The sequence below is a fragment of the Myotis nattereri genome, assembly GCF_964212035.1.
Source record: "Myotis nattereri genome assembly, chromosome: 4".
In the NCBI taxonomy this organism is placed as follows: domain Eukaryota; kingdom Metazoa; phylum Chordata; class Mammalia; order Chiroptera; family Vespertilionidae; genus Myotis; species Myotis nattereri.
This window is the reverse complement of record NC_138079.1, coordinates 90,160,617-90,175,958: the sequence shown is the minus strand read 5'-3', so window position 1 is coordinate 90,175,958 and position 15,342 is coordinate 90,160,617. Positions and strand designations below refer to the sequence as shown.

Sequence of the window (15,342 nt, the reverse complement as noted above, 5' to 3'; positions counted from 1 at the left end):
CTCTACCCACTGGCAGGGGCAGGCCTCCGAGGGTCAGCTGGGTACCCATGCCACCTCCTGGATTGCCTCCAGTGTGTGGGCACGGGGCATTTCAGAAGCTGCCTGGATAGGCTTTTTTGTAGCTTGTCATTTCCTGGGACTCTGGGAGGAAAGTGAAGGCAGTTAGGGGCACTCCCACCCCAAACACGATAGTGACCTTGAGAGCCGGGCACGTATTGTGACCTAGTATTAAGCGTGCTCCGTGAGCCCAAGGCTGCCTGTCCAGATGGTCTGACACATTTATTCTTTCGTAATTTCTGATTATGAAATCAGACATTTCATATGTGTAATGTATATTGTCACCTTGTGCCCTGACCTGTACTTAATGAAAGACGTGCAAATAATCAAGATGTTTCACAATAATTTCTTGATTGTATTTTCTGTCTCCTAATAAAACTACTTTTACTCTTTCCTAGCCTTCTTCCCTTCTGTGTGTTTTTCCATCATAAGCATTCAGTCAGTAACTATAGCATGAGCCCCTGCTTGTACTGAAACTGTCCAGGGTGGGGATACAGCAGTGTAGTAAACACAACAGACAAAAATCCCTACAAAAGAAAAATAATATTGGTTGCTGATACTCTGACAATCAGGAGATTTCATTTTAAAAACTGGATTCCTGATTTCTCTGGAAAACCAGCTGATCTTTGGGTTGCAAAACTTGGTTTGGGTTGAGTAGTGATCTGTCTCCCTTTACATGCATGCCCTTGCCGTTGCTTCCCTGGCCCCTCTGAGCAGGTGGATTTTCAACCCCTGCTTTCAGTTTGTGCATCTGATTTTCTTCATGGCCTGTAAACAGACTCACTGAGTGTTTATTGAGTGCCTACGCTAAAGACATCGTCCCAGGCGCTGTGGAGTGTAAGCTGTGGTCACACCCATTGGGCACTTACAAGCCCAAGTGTACATTAACTCTGTTCCTTTCCCAAGTGTACATGTTGTGAGTTTGCTGCTTCTTACATCTTAGCTGGTATGACACAACTGTTACTTCCATATCATGGTCACAGCATTAACATTTTGGAGGTGAGATCCAACTGCTTCCTGTTACAAGATGTAGAAACTGAGGGTCAGAGTGGTTGATCCATGCAGGTATGTTTAGGAAATCTTTTTTGAATCCAGCCTCTGCCCTGCTAATGACACACTACATTGCTTTTTTTCTTCTGAGAGATGTTAGTAATACAACATAGTAATATAGTAAAATAGTAACAGAAACAGTAATGCAGGCTACTCTTTTTTTAAAGTCCATACTCTGTGCCAGGTGCTTACTATGCAGACCTGTGGATCTGAGCAGCCACCACGAGGAAGCAAAGGATCTCAGGAGGGGAAATGAGTTGCCCAAGGTCACACAGCATGTGGGAGACTCAGGTGTTACTTGAGCATCTAAATGGGTTAACAGTGTGTGTCTGGGAAGCTCAGGATGCAAGAGTTTTAGAGAGTCCTGAGGAGAGGATATATATTAATGTCTTTTGATATGTTTTTGTCCTGAGAATGAAAATAAGAGAGAAAATTTAAAAATTTCTAGATGAGTGTTACTACAAGTATTGGGAATCATTTGGGGTTAATAATACAGATTCCCTGGCCTGACCCCTCAAACCTAGTTTAGAAACACAAGTGGGGCTCAGGAATTGCTTTTTAAAAAAAATTTTTATTATTGAGTTAAGAAATGAAGGAGAGGGGGAGAGAAGTAGAAACATCAATGATGAGAGAGAATCATTGATTGGCTGCCTCCTGTGCACCTCCTACTGGAGATCAACCCAGGCATGTGCCCTGATCAGGAATCAAACTGTGACCTCCTGGTTCATAGGTCGATGCTCAACTACTGAGCCATTCTGGTTGGGCAGGAATTGCTTTTAACAAGCACCTTAGTAACAGCAAGTTTGAACATTTTAGACCTAGAAAGCAACATGGAAATAGTCATTAAAATTTAAAAAGCATTGGAAAACATAACTTTTGTGTTAGACTTCAGATGGTTTCTAACCTAAAAAGTATGGAATCACATTATTTTGGGGGTACTTATTTCTCTCCTGCATGCCCAGTGCTCACAGCAGCATATAGTAGGCCCTCAGCAAGTGCATTGACTGAATGCATTCAGGCGTAACGTACTAGTACGTGGCTAATTCTCAAAGGTGATAATGTGACTTCTCTTTCCTTTCTTTCAGATAAAGTTGTACACCAAGCATGGGACTTTGAAATACCAGACAGACTGTGCCCCTAACAATGGTTACTTTATGATCCCCTTGTATGATAAGGTAAGAGGACAGAGCAATTTAGTCTTTTATAATGGGAAGTGGTGTGGCCCGCAGGGCTGTGCTAACCAGGAGAATGGCCTTTCCCACAAAAGCACATGCTCAGCTGTTTCCTGAATTTTAAGTAGAATATGACACTTCTGGCCAAATTCTGGAGGAGAGAGCTTCTGGATGGTTTGATTGAATGTCGTGTTTCTCAAAGTCTTCAGAGACAGTTGGCAATGTATAGAGACATTTTTGGTGGTAACAACTGTAGGGGCGGGGGAGTGCTACAGTCTCTAGTGAGTAGAGGCCTGGAAGGAAGCGAAATGTCCCATGATGTTGTACAGGACAGACAAATGTCAGCAGTATTAGGGCCAAGAAGCCCTGGTTTACTAGCACCCTTTATTTGCAAGCAGCTTAAAATGTTGCTTTAAGAAAATTATGTAAGTAATATGCAAACTTACGAGCTCTGTGAAAAAAAAAAAAATCAAGGTCTTTGAAATACTTGAAGTAAATTTTATATTTTATCCCCCAGATTGTGTAGTGGTAAACTTTTAAAAAAAGTTTTGGTGTGTATCCTAATATAATAGGCTGCTTTTCCTTGATTTTGATTTTTTTTAAAAAGACAAATGGAATTGAATCGTAAGAATCACTGTGTGATTTGATTGTTTTTCCTATGGTAATATCTTGGTTCCTTTCAACATTAGCATGTATAGATCTATTGCCTTATTTTTTTTACATTCCTTTTTTACAATTTTATTTTATTGTTGACAGTATTACAGATATCTCCCATTTTCTCCCTTTTTGCCTTCCTCCACCCAACCCCTGCCTCACCCCAGTCCTTCCTCATGCTGTTGTCTGCATCCCTGGGTTATGCATATATGCATATGTGTTCTTTAGTTAATCTCTTCCTGTCCCCTCCCCCAACTCCACCCCCAACCTCCAATGTAGTCTGTAGAAAATAATACAATAATTAATAAATAAGACAAGAATAAGCTCTGTGTTTCTCAGATTCACAACTGTAAACCCACTTTTGCCCCACCTTGTCCATAAAATTGATTGCTAGAGGTGGATTAGCTGGGTCTTGAAATCTTTTTAAATTTATTTTATTTTATCTTTTTAAACTATTAAAACAATCTCAAGAAACCAAGGTGTGTGAGTAAAATATAGTGTTAAGAAATGACTTTAGTTCTTGTGCTGACCCTGGCATATGTGGGGTTAATAGCTTCATTAATAGTATGTTTGGTATCTAAAAACAAGGAGTGGCTGAATATAGTATCTTTAGGATTCTCCCGGGGGTTTTAACATGGTGTCTTTTGATTGGTTGGATGGGAACTTCCGGTGATTGGCTTCAGTTTATGCTTGGAATTTCATTTTCTGTGTAAAAATTCTAGATTAAGTGGTAGCACTAAACTAAGTTAAGCTAGGTGAAGGGTCATCAATTCTCAATCCTTTACTTTTCCCCCCCTCTCTTAGGGAGATTTTATTCTGAAGATTGAGCCTCCCCTAGGGTGGAGTTTTGGTAAGTTAATTGAATAACCTGATAATACTCTGCAAATGATTAGATTATATGCTGACTATTAATTTAAGTTGCTAGAGTGCATCGATTGCTACAATACTGAGGATTCATTTCTAGTGTAGAAGTGGGTCCCTTGCCTTTTCACTTTAGGATAGATTGGTACCTTAGATCTACCTGGAGGTTTTTTGTCATCTTTCTTAGAATAGACATTTTTTCTAGTACCTTTCTCAGGAAACTCTACTGTAGCCGTTTCATTCATTAAGTGGCAGTAAGGTTATATATAGAGGTCAGAAGCGGGGACTTCGTTTTTGTCCCAGGATGGCTTCTTTCTTAGCTCCCTCAGTGTTACTATTGTTTCTCTCTTTTTTTTGACATAAAAGTCTAGTTCTCCTTCTCTTAAGAGATCAGAAGATCTGGCAGCCTTGGGCCTTGCCAGCTCTGTGATGACCTTGGACACGTTACTTCCCCTGTTTCCGTGTCCGCCTCCTCTCTAACGGGCCGGGAGAGTAAAAGCACCTGCCTCACAGGCGACCTGGAGGATTAATTGGCCAATATATTTATGTGTTCAGAATGGTTGGTACATCATTAGCAGGTAATTAGGCGATACTTAAAAACGGTCCTTCAGAATAGAGGGTTCTGCTTGGAGCTGGCTGATGATTTGGAGAAGAGACACTGTTGACTTTTCGCTATGGCAGATGTGCGTGGTCCCAGTTCTATAGCTTAGGGATAGGAGTGGGGGGCCGTGGTTGTTCCCGCCTGGCTGCCTTGCGAGTTAGACAAGGAAGAATTGCGTCCCTGCCATCATAACGGGTGAAGGGAAGCTCAGGTAGCTAATTTGGCTCTGTGGGAAAGTTCTTTTCCATTTCAAACTCGGGGGCACCTGGCTGGTGCATTCTAGAAGCTGGGGAGTCAGGGGGACTCAAACCCAACTGATGGCTAAAGCAGAGGTCACAGATTGGCAGCCAGTTGGAGTTGGCGCCCCCTCCCTACCTGTCAGTGCTTTTTCTTTTTGATAAGCTTTTAAAATTTTTTATTGAATTATAACATACTTTCAGGAATTTTCACAAACTGAACTCCTCCATGTAACTGCCACCCAGACAATGAGATGAACTTTATCAGTACCCACAGGCACTCTTTAACTGCTCCCCCCCCTCCCCTGCCCCAGGTGGACCACCACCCTGACCTCAGATTACTAGTATAGATTGTTTTGAACTTGATAAAAATGGAACCACACATTTTTTTATATCTGGTTTCTTTCAACATAGTTCATGAAATTTACTTGTGTTATGTGTAGCTTTTCATTCTATTACTATGTGAATGTGAAGTGATTTATCCCTTCTGCTTTTGATGGACATTTGGTTTGCTTCCCGATTTTGGCCATAAGAATGGTATTCCTGCAAACATCTTTGTACGTATCTTTTGATACATGTGTGTTTGCATTTCTATTGAGTATATGCCAGAAATGAAATTACTGGGCAATCGAATTTTTACGTGCTCAGCTCTAGTAGATATGGCGAAACATGGAAAGTAGATATAGCAATTTCTCCTCTCCCAACAGTGTGTAAGGGTCCCAGGTGCTCCACGTTCTCACCAGCGCGTGGCACGGTCAGTCTGTTTCATTTTGGCCATTCTGGTGGGGATGTGGTGGTATCCATTGTGATTTTGATTTGATTGTCCTCAATGGTCAATGAGGTTGAACACTTTTAAAATATATATATATATATATATTGATTTCAGAAAGACAGGGAGAGGGAGAGAGAGATAGAAACATCAATGATGAGAGAGAATCATTGATTGGCTCCCTCCTGCACGCCCCCTACTGGAGATTGAGCCTGCAACCTGGGCATGTGCTCTTGACTGGAATTGAACCCGGGACCCTTCAGTCCACAGGTCAATGCTCTGTCCACTGAACCAAACCAGCTAGGGTGAGGTTGAACACTTTTTATGTTTATTTGCCATTTGGATATTCTCTTTTGTGAGGTACCTGTTCAAAGCTTCTGTCCATTTTTTATTGGCATCTTCACCTGTGTGTTTGTAATTTTTTGTTCTAAATTATTTTTTTTTAATATATTTTTCTTGATTTCAGAAAGAGGAAGGGAGAGGGAAAGGGAGAGAAAAACATCAATGATGAGAGAGAATCATCGATTGGCTGCCTCCTGCACAACCCCTATTGGGGATCGAGCCATTCACATAGTCCCCACTTGGCCTGTCTGCTTACTTCTTACCCATTTGCTCTCTGGGGGCATTGGCGTTTATGGCCCTGGTTTAATATGGCTGAACCCACGTACTTGGTCAGGGAATGGAACTGGAACCAGATTTTTGGGGCTTGAATTGGGGTCCTGTAACTCACAAGTGCTGTGACTTTGAGAGATCCATTAACCTTCCCGTGCCTCCGTTTACCCCTCAATCAATTGTAAATGTTACTACCTACCTCTTACAGTAGTTTTGAGGATTAAATTCCCTTAGCTCAGTGCCTGGCCTGTGGTAAACATTCAGTGAATAAGCTGGTTGGTGCTCACTGAATTTTCCATGGGACTCGGAGATACAACTCGGCTGAAAGACTGTTACAAGAATATATTATCCTCTAAACACTGGTTCCCTCAGGGGCAGGAAACTGAGCATCCAGGGAGGAAGGGTGGGAGAGAGACTTTCCCTGCCTGTCTTTTATACCTTTGGATTTTGAACCATGCGACTATATTAAGTGCTCAAAAATAAATAAAATGAAAGTTAATTGCATTTTACCTAGACAATTTCCCAGAACTAAACTTCTTCGTGTCTTGTACCCCATTCCCATCTTCACCCCTCAGAACCAACGAGCGTGGAGCTCTATGTGGATGGCGTCAGTGACATCTGCACGAAGGGCGGGGACATCAACTTTGTGTTCACGGGCTTCTCTGTGAATGGAAAGGTTTGGTTTCAGAACTGCCTTACTTTGAACGTTTGCTCTGTAGTATCCACTGGGTCTTCTCTTACCTTTAAAAAAATAGCACTTTTTAACCTGGGGACTTTGATCACACAAGGTAAGCTTCGAGAGGATCTGGGAACTCGATAAAATCGAGTATAAAATGTAGTGGGTGTTTTTAGGGGTCCGATCTAGGTTGTTGCTCTTACCCTGTAAGAGTAGAGGCTGTTAGCGTGTAAGTGCCAGGAGTGGCCTTTTATAGGGACAGATTCCCGGGAGAATTTTTTCTTCTTCTCTCCATTCAGCATCAAGGTTGAGACGTGCTCATTTCCCTGGCATCGTTTTCTGCACGGCAGGTCTATGTCTTACTTTTACACTGAGAGGGAGGCCCTTTTGTTCCCTCTTTATGTGTGGGTTTCCTGTTAGAGATGAGGATCATCTCTATACTCCAAACTTTCTAAAATAATTGTACATTTTTAACTGACGGTGTCTTAGAGTCAATGAAACACAGTATTACCATACTGTTACTGTTCCCTCTCACAGCCCCTCAAACCTCTCTGGGAAGGGTATCCATGATCTCCATCACCTTTTCAAAGGAATTTTCACCCAAAAAAGGTTATCAGTCCCCTGTGGGGAGTAGGAGCAGGATCTCTTGAGAGGAGCACTTTGCTCCTAGGTCAAGTTCAACCTCCTTCTCCACGACAGGTTCTCAGCAAAGGGCAGCCCCTGGGTCCTGCTGGAGTTCAGGTGTCTCTGAGAAGCACAGGGACCGAAGCGAAGATCCAGTCCACAGTTACGCAGCCTGGTGGAAAGTGAGTTGTGCTTGTGTCATCCTGCCTTGTCGCTAGAGCGGGGCTCTGATGGAGGTGGGAGAGCTTTGGATTTAGGGAGATCTCAGTTCAAATCCTAATTTGGCCTCTTTGGACAAGTTCATGCCTGTCAGGGCCTCAAGTTCTCATCTGTATAATGGAAGTCATTTGACCCATTGCATGTAGCATTGGCGGGGTTACTGAATATGAGATAACACCTATCAAGCACCTACTTCAGGGCCCAGCATCTAGTAGGTCTTTATTTAATGGTTGGCACTGGCTCTGGAGCCCAAGAGCCTGGGTTTGAATCCTGGTTTCCCCATTTACTAGCTGTTTAACCAGGAGCAAATTACTTAAGGCCTCTGGGCCTCCATTTCCTCATTCAAAAATGATAATAATCATGAAATTTTCCATCCTAAAGTTATTGAGAAGATTAAATTATCTAGTGTTAGTGTTTCAAGCTTTTTGGTGTGACATATGTGCTTAATAACTTACCTCAAATATAGGTTAGCTCAATTATTTTTACAAATCATTTTGTCCCTATTACATCAAAATTGTTTTGTAGTTCGAATGATGACTACTTAATTAACCTTGTTAAGTCAAATTTAAAGCATTTATTTAATGGATTTATATCACTGAGTTGTAAATGTTAACAGATGTGCCAAGATTAATAGCAGAATAGTTCCAACTGATAATTTTGAGAGCATTCAGATCATTACTACTTTAATATACAAAATTGACTAAGCTGCAAAATTGAAGTTTATAATGAATCTGTCAGTAAGTCATTCGATTTTTAAATGATTGTTGAAATTATTTTTGAAATAACATTTGATTGATGCCTCTCCAGCCCTGGTCTATAGAAGGAATGTGGAGTTCTCATTTTCTCTAGGCTAGTAGTTTGCTGTTGACCTTGCTGGGAAAAATGACTTGATCTTTCTGAATCTCTTTATCTGCACTAACTAAATGAAGATACTAACTTACACACCAGGGATATCATGGATATGAAGTGTAGGCTACATCTTACTAAGACCAAAATCCAGTGGCAGCTTGAATTTTATTGTAGCAAAGTGATTGCCAAGCCCTATCCAGTTATTACAGGCAATATCCTATATAATAAAAACCTAATATGCTAAGTGTGTGATCGGCCATTCGGCCATTCAACAATCAAAGCATAATATGCTAATGATATGCTAAGGCTATTCAACCACTCACTATGATGTGTACTGACCACCAGGGGGCAGACAGTCGACCAGTCGACAAATTGCTATGACATGCACTGACCACCAGGGGTCAGATGCTCCAGCTGATTGGGACTGAGTGAGACAGGCTGGACACACCCTGGAGCCCTCCCTCGATCTCTCCCCAGCTGGCCAACCTCCCGCATCTCTCCCCAGCCCCAATCATGCACCGGTGGGGTCCTTGGCCTGCCCTGCGCCCTCTGGCAATCCGGGCTGAGGGGACTTCCCCCCCCCCCCCCCCTCCAGTGCACAAATTTGTGCACCAGGCCTCTAGTTTGATATAATAAAATACCACCACAGAAGAAGAAATTGAATGCTTTTTGTAGTTCATTTCATTAGAACTAGCCCTCTAATTGTCTGGTGCTTTGCAGATTTAAAGGGTTAAATGTGTCAGAATCCTTCCATTTCCAACCTCAGCTCATTTTACTCTTGTCTTGGTTAGTCAGGACCTACCTGAGACATCTTCACTGACTTCTGCTTTCATTGCTGTTGCTTTGCATACAAGCCCATAATGTCATATTTGTTTCTGATAACAGGTATAAACACTCGTGCATAGGATTCAGAGGTTGTTATCATTTTTCCTCCCATATCATTAGCATCATCCTGTGTTAGTGTCTGCCTAGCCTATCAGATCTGTTCTCTGTCCTTACATGTGATTCCTTTCCACTTCTGTGCCTTTGACACATCACTCCCTTCTTGCCTATTCTATGACTGACGCCTGCTAAACCACAGTGACTGGTTTTTAAGCCAGAATTCCTGGGGGTTAAGGAAAACAAACCCTCCTTCCTGTCGGCACACAGAATACCTACCTATCCTTGCACACACTAAGTGCTGTCTGATGTGGCTTTGCACAGTGAAGGATGAAATTTTGTTTATGCTCACTAACCAGCTAACGGCAAGTCTGTGATAATTCAAACACTATTTTCTGTTCTTTCCAATATTGGTCATAAAATGAGAACTACTCGGGTTGTTGGGAGTGAGTTAAGTGGTATTTTGTATCCTTAGGTTTGCATTTTTTAAAGTTCTTCCTGGAGATTATGAAATCCTTGCAACTCATCCAACCTGGGCATTGAAAGAGGTAAGCATTTCCGTTATGTCTTTAGTGTGGCAACAACGTGCTGGTTTGGGCACAGCGGGGGTTTCGGTTCAGGATGTGAAATGAGTTTATGGTTTTCTAGAAGTAGATTTAAAAATAGTGGTGCTGCTGATGAGCTTGATGGTATTTTTAAGGTGAAACTCCTTCACTGTAGCACATGTTGCTTATGTTGGTTTCAGTTTTAGGTAAAAATATTGTCTTCCTGCTGTGAACTAGGTTTGTTATTAACTACAGCTATCTTAAGGCAAATCAACACAAAAGAACCTGAGGAGATTTTTTGTTGTGCTTTTTTCAGTCAAGAACAACATTCTATAAATATGCTTAACATCCTAGAAGCTGTTGTATATGTGCCCAAGGAGAACGTATAAGAATGTTTATTGCAACTTTGTTTGCAATAGCAAAATATTGCACACAACCTAAATGCTCATTAAGAGGAGGGTGGATTGTGGTTTTATCACACAATCGAATTCTTCACATCAGCCATAATGAATGCGCCAGAGCCACATACATCAATACGACTATATTTAAAAACCTACTGTGAAGGAAAAAGGCAAGTTGCTGAAGGATAAGGAAATATGATGCCATTTATATAGTAACTAAAAACACTCCTGATCATACCAGTTAGGGATGTATTCATATGTGGAAAAATTGCACAGATGTAGGTAGGAATGGCAAACACATGCTAATTAGGATACTGACATCTGTAGAGGGGGGAGAAAGGGGAGATGTAAGGGTCTTAAATTGTATTTTTACTCATTTCTTTAGCTGGTTAGAGCGTGTAGAGGTGTTCTGTAGAGTATTTCTTATATTATTTTGTTTTAAATAGTTTCTAATAAAAGATCAAAAAAAGAAGAAACATACTAGGTGAGGTTTTATAATAGCTGTGGAAAAACAAATTGAAATAAGAAAGACTTAAGGGACATTTCGACATGCTAGCTTTTACGTTAATTTTGAGGCTGTGTCTCATTCTTGCTCAAGAAGCATCAGGGGACTCTCATAGCCAGTTAGCCTGGAGGTCAAATCACCCCCGGTATTGCCGACAACAATCAAGGCTTAACTACAACAATACTGCACACAAAGACCACTAGGGGGTGCACCAAGAAAGCATAAAAAAAATGCGGAGACAAAGAAACAGGACAAAACTGTCCATGGAGGATATTGAGTTCAGAACCACACTTTTAAGGTCTCTTAAGAACTGTCTAGAAGCCGCTGATAAATGTAGTGAGATCCTCAAGAAATCTAATGAGACCCTCGATGTTATGATAAAGAACCAACTAGAAATTAAGCATACACGGACTGAAATAACGAATACTATACAGACTTCCAACAGCAGACCAGAGGAGCGCAAGAATCAAGGCAAAGATTTGAAATGCGAAGAAGCAAAAAACACCCAACCGGAAAAGCAAAATGAAAAAAGAATCCGAAAATATGAAGATAGTGTAAGGAGCCTCTGGGACAGCTTCAAGCGTACCAACATCAGAATTATAGGGGTGCCAGAAGATGAGAGAGAGCAAGATATTGAAAACCTATTTGAGGAAATAATGACAGAAAACTTCCCCTACCTGGTGAAAGAAATAGACTTACAGGTCCAGGAAGCGCAGAGAACCCCAAACAAAAGGAATCCAAAGAGGACCACATCAAGACACATCATAATTAAAATGCCAAGAGCAAAAGACAAAGAGAGAATCTTAAAAGCAGCAAGAGAAAGAAACTCAGTTACCTACAAGGGAATACCCATACGACTGTCAGCTGATTTCTCAACAGAAACTTTGCAGGCCAGAAGGGAGTGGCAAGAAATATTCAAAGTGATGAATACCAAGAACCTACAACCAAGATTACTTTATCCAGCAAAGCTATCATTCAGAACTGAAGGTCAGATAAAGAGCTTCACAGATAAGGAAAAGCTAAAGGAGTTCATCACTACCAAACCAGTATTATATGAAATGCTGAAAGGTATCCTTTAAGAAGAGGAAGAAGAAAAAAAAGGTAAAGATACAAATTATGAACAACAAATACACATCTATCAAGTGAATCTAAAAATCAAGTGAATAAATAATCTGGTGATCATAATAGAATCAGGGACATAGAAAGGGAATGGACTGACTATTCTTGGTGGGGAAAGGGGTGTGGGAGATTCGGGAAGAGACTGGACAAAAATCGTGCACCTGTGGATGAGGACAGTGGGTGGGGCGTGAGGGCGGAGGGTGGGGCAGGAACTGGGAGGAGGGAAGTTATGGGGGGAAGAAAGAGGAACAAATGTAATAATATGAACAATAAAGATTTAATTAAAAAAAAAAAAAGAAGCATCAGAATAAGTGTTTCAGTTTTTACCCTATAGTTTTTATGCAGTTACAATTGATGGTATGGTTTCAGCCTAGGTTTAAAATGTTTTATTTAAAACTCAGTGGCTTACATATTATGAATAGAATACATGTTAAGGCTTACATTGTTAATTGTATGCATAAAGGAATTTAGTTCATTAATATAAAGTTGTGTTTCAAAGTAAAGTGCGCTGTTAAAAGTCAGGATGCTGGCTGCCCCTGAAGGGGGGCCGTGACTGGAAATGAGCCCGAGTGGGGTTGTGGGGCTGTTCTGTTCTGTTTTGGGCACTGTTTGCATGGTGTGCTCAGTTTGTGAAAATCACTGCCCTGGACACTTAGAATATGTGTACTTTTCTCCACGTAAATCGTACTGAAGCTTAAAAAATACATGCTTTATATGCCAGTAAACATAGGGAAAAAATAAGGCATGCTCACTTTTAAAAATTGAAACATAAAGAATCAAGGAGTGGAAACAAAAAATTTGGAAGGTGGAAAATGTGTAAAAGAAGTAAAATGTCACCATACAGATGAAATTGCCATTATCTACATTTGCCATATTTCCTTTTACTTCATTTTGTGCATGAAAAAATAGTGATTATACTACATATGCAATTTTACGTTCCTTTTTTCATGTCCCCATGTTCTTAAACACTTTGCAAGTGCTTCTCTCTCTATTTCTTCCCTCCTTCCTTCCTTTCTTCTTTCCTCTCCCTCCTTCCCTTCCTCCCTCCCTTCCTCCCTCCCTTCCGTCCTTTCCTGATGGATTGATCTACTGACTTTAGAGAGAGAGAGAGAAAAAAAAATCGATGTAAGAGAGAAACATCAATTAGCCACCCCCTATATGTGCTTTTTAAATTTATATGTACTATTTCCTTTTTTTGGAAGTTAAAATCTTCTTTTGTAGGCGAGCACCACTGTGCGAGTGACCAACTCCAACGCTAACGCCGCCAGTCCCCTCATTGTGGCTGGATACAACGTGTCTGGCTCTGTCCGCAGTGATGGGGAGCCCATGAAAGGGGTGAAGTTTCTTCTCTTTTCTTCTTCAGTAACCAAAGAGGTAAGCAAGGGAAAGTGAAGAAAGGAGACACTGAGACTATACTATTTAAAATGCAGTGAAGGTTGATTTATAATCTCAACGTTTCAGAACATTGTGTTTCTCGGTTGACTTATAAGAAACTGAATGTCTATCCTGGGAGATGGTGGAGTTTGGTGTAAAGTGCACAGGTTTTGAAATCAATCAGATCCATTTCTGACAAATCCCAGCTCTGTCTCTTACTAGCTGTGCAAATTTGGGCCAGTCTCTTCACCTTCCTGGGCTCCATTTTCTTTATTTGCTTTTCTTTTTAAAATTTATTTTTATTGTTGTAAGTATTACAGGTGTCCCCTCTCCCCCGCATTGACCCCCTCCACCCCGGTCCCTTCCTCTCTCTAGGCCAGCGGTTCTCAACCTGTGGGTCGCGACCCCTTTGGGGGTCGAACGACCCTTTCACAGGGGTCGCCCAAGACCATCGGAAAACACATATATAATTACATGTTGTTTTTGTGATTAATCACTATGCTTTAATTATGTTCCATTTGTAACAATGAAAATACATCCTGCATATCAGATATTTACATGACGATTCATAACAGTAGCAAAATTACAGTTATGAAGTAGCAACGAAAATAATTTTATGGTTGGGGGTCACCACAACATGAGGAACTGTATTAAGGGGTCGCGGCATTAGGAAGGTTGAGAACCACTGCTCTAGGCCTTCCCCGCACGATTGTCCATCTGAGCTCCGATTTCTTATCTGGAGAATGGTGACCCATTGTAGGGATGGGCAATTGTGTCTTTTTTTCCAAGAAAACTGTGCCATTTTAAACTTGAATGTAAATATTTTTGTTCCTTTTACCTGTACTATGCGTTAGATTTCCGAAAGACATATTTTGTGACATAAAACTTATGAAAGTTTTCCTGTAGTGTGGCTATTTGATGATAGTCCGAACGTGTAAGTGGATAAGGAAGTCATGTTCTGTTTTCCTGGCCCAGGATGTGCTGGGCTGCACCATCTCACCAGTGCCCGGCTTCCAGCCCCAAGACAAGAGTCTGGTATATTTGTGCCACGCAGTCTCCAAAGAAGATGGCACCTTCTCCTTCTCTTCCTTGCCAAGTGGGGGCTACACTGTGGTGAGTGAGGCAGTTTCTGTTCTCTTTGTGTTTGGGACTCTTAGGGTGCAGTCAGAGTCGATGCCATTTGGGTGGTAAGGACTAACTGGTTGGCCCGCGGTTTTGTGAACATTTTATTTAGCAGTTATTTAGGATAAGGCTCTGGCCCCTCTGTAATAGCTGTAGAAATGCAGGCCTTTCTCTTAAAATCAGCAACAGAATGATAGTTCCTCTTGGCCTGCCTTGTACCCCTTGTCATTCGTGGGCTGCCAGATCGATTACTAATATTGATGGTTGAATCTTGCTATTGGCTCTTAGCAAGTAACAGACTCTTCCTTCCAGATTCCATTCTACAGAGGGGAGAGGATTACCTTTGACGTTGCTCCTTCCAGGCTCGACTTTACAGTGGAACACGACAGCCTGAAAATTGAGGTAGGAACTCCCCGTCTTCTAGAGGAACAGCTGTTCGAGTTCCCAATCCCTGGGCACAGGTGTTGCAAACAAGTTTAAGAAAATAATCAGTATTTTATCAAGATGGGCTGTTGGAAACATCAGAATCTTGTATTCTTCTAGTTTAGCTTGGAATTCACTAGACACCTCAGCCCTCTTACTACATGTCTTTATCTTAGAGACTTGGAGCCCTAGTTATAGCTACTTCATTCAGGGAAGTAAGTTTATTGAGTGCCAGTGACATCGTTTCCGGTACTATTCTAGGGGTGGGCTTACAGCAGGGACAAAGCAAAATTCCTGTTCTGTGGAATTCATGTTCTAATGTCAGAAAAGGAATATACTTACAAATGAACGTATATTAGAAAGTGGTTAGTGTTCTCTAGAGCAATAAAGCAAGAAAGGAGATTACATATTTTCTGGATTGAGACGGGTGGCTGTCTTACAGGGTGTTCTTGGGAAATCTCGCTGTGAAGGTGACATTTGAGCCACACCTGAAGGGGAAGAGACAGTGAACCATACTTCTGTGGGAAGGGTATTTTAAGACAGAGGGAATAGCAGATGCTAAGGTTCTGAGGCTTAGAGAGTTTGGCGGACCCA

The 15,342-nt window shown here is 41.4% G+C and overlaps 1 protein-coding gene across 1 annotated transcript in view; it reads left to right on the top strand.

Annotated features, from left to right (window-relative positions):
• LOC308517734 (BOS complex subunit NOMO1) overlaps positions 1-15,342 on the top strand; it is a 53,869-nt gene that overhangs the window by 1,908 nt on the left and 36,619 nt on the right. Inside the window, exons 2-9 of the mRNA XM_081089063.1 lie at positions 2,193-2,282; positions 3,738-3,783; positions 6,588-6,688; positions 7,388-7,494; positions 9,735-9,807; positions 13,051-13,203; positions 14,179-14,316; positions 14,638-14,727. Coding sequence (XP_080945189.1) covers positions 2,193-2,282; positions 3,738-3,783; positions 6,588-6,688; positions 7,388-7,494; positions 9,735-9,807; positions 13,051-13,203; positions 14,179-14,316; positions 14,638-14,727 — 798 coding nt within the window. The remainder of the gene's footprint in view (positions 1-2,192; positions 2,283-3,737; positions 3,784-6,587; positions 6,689-7,387; positions 7,495-9,734; positions 9,808-13,050; positions 13,204-14,178; positions 14,317-14,637; positions 14,728-15,342) is intronic.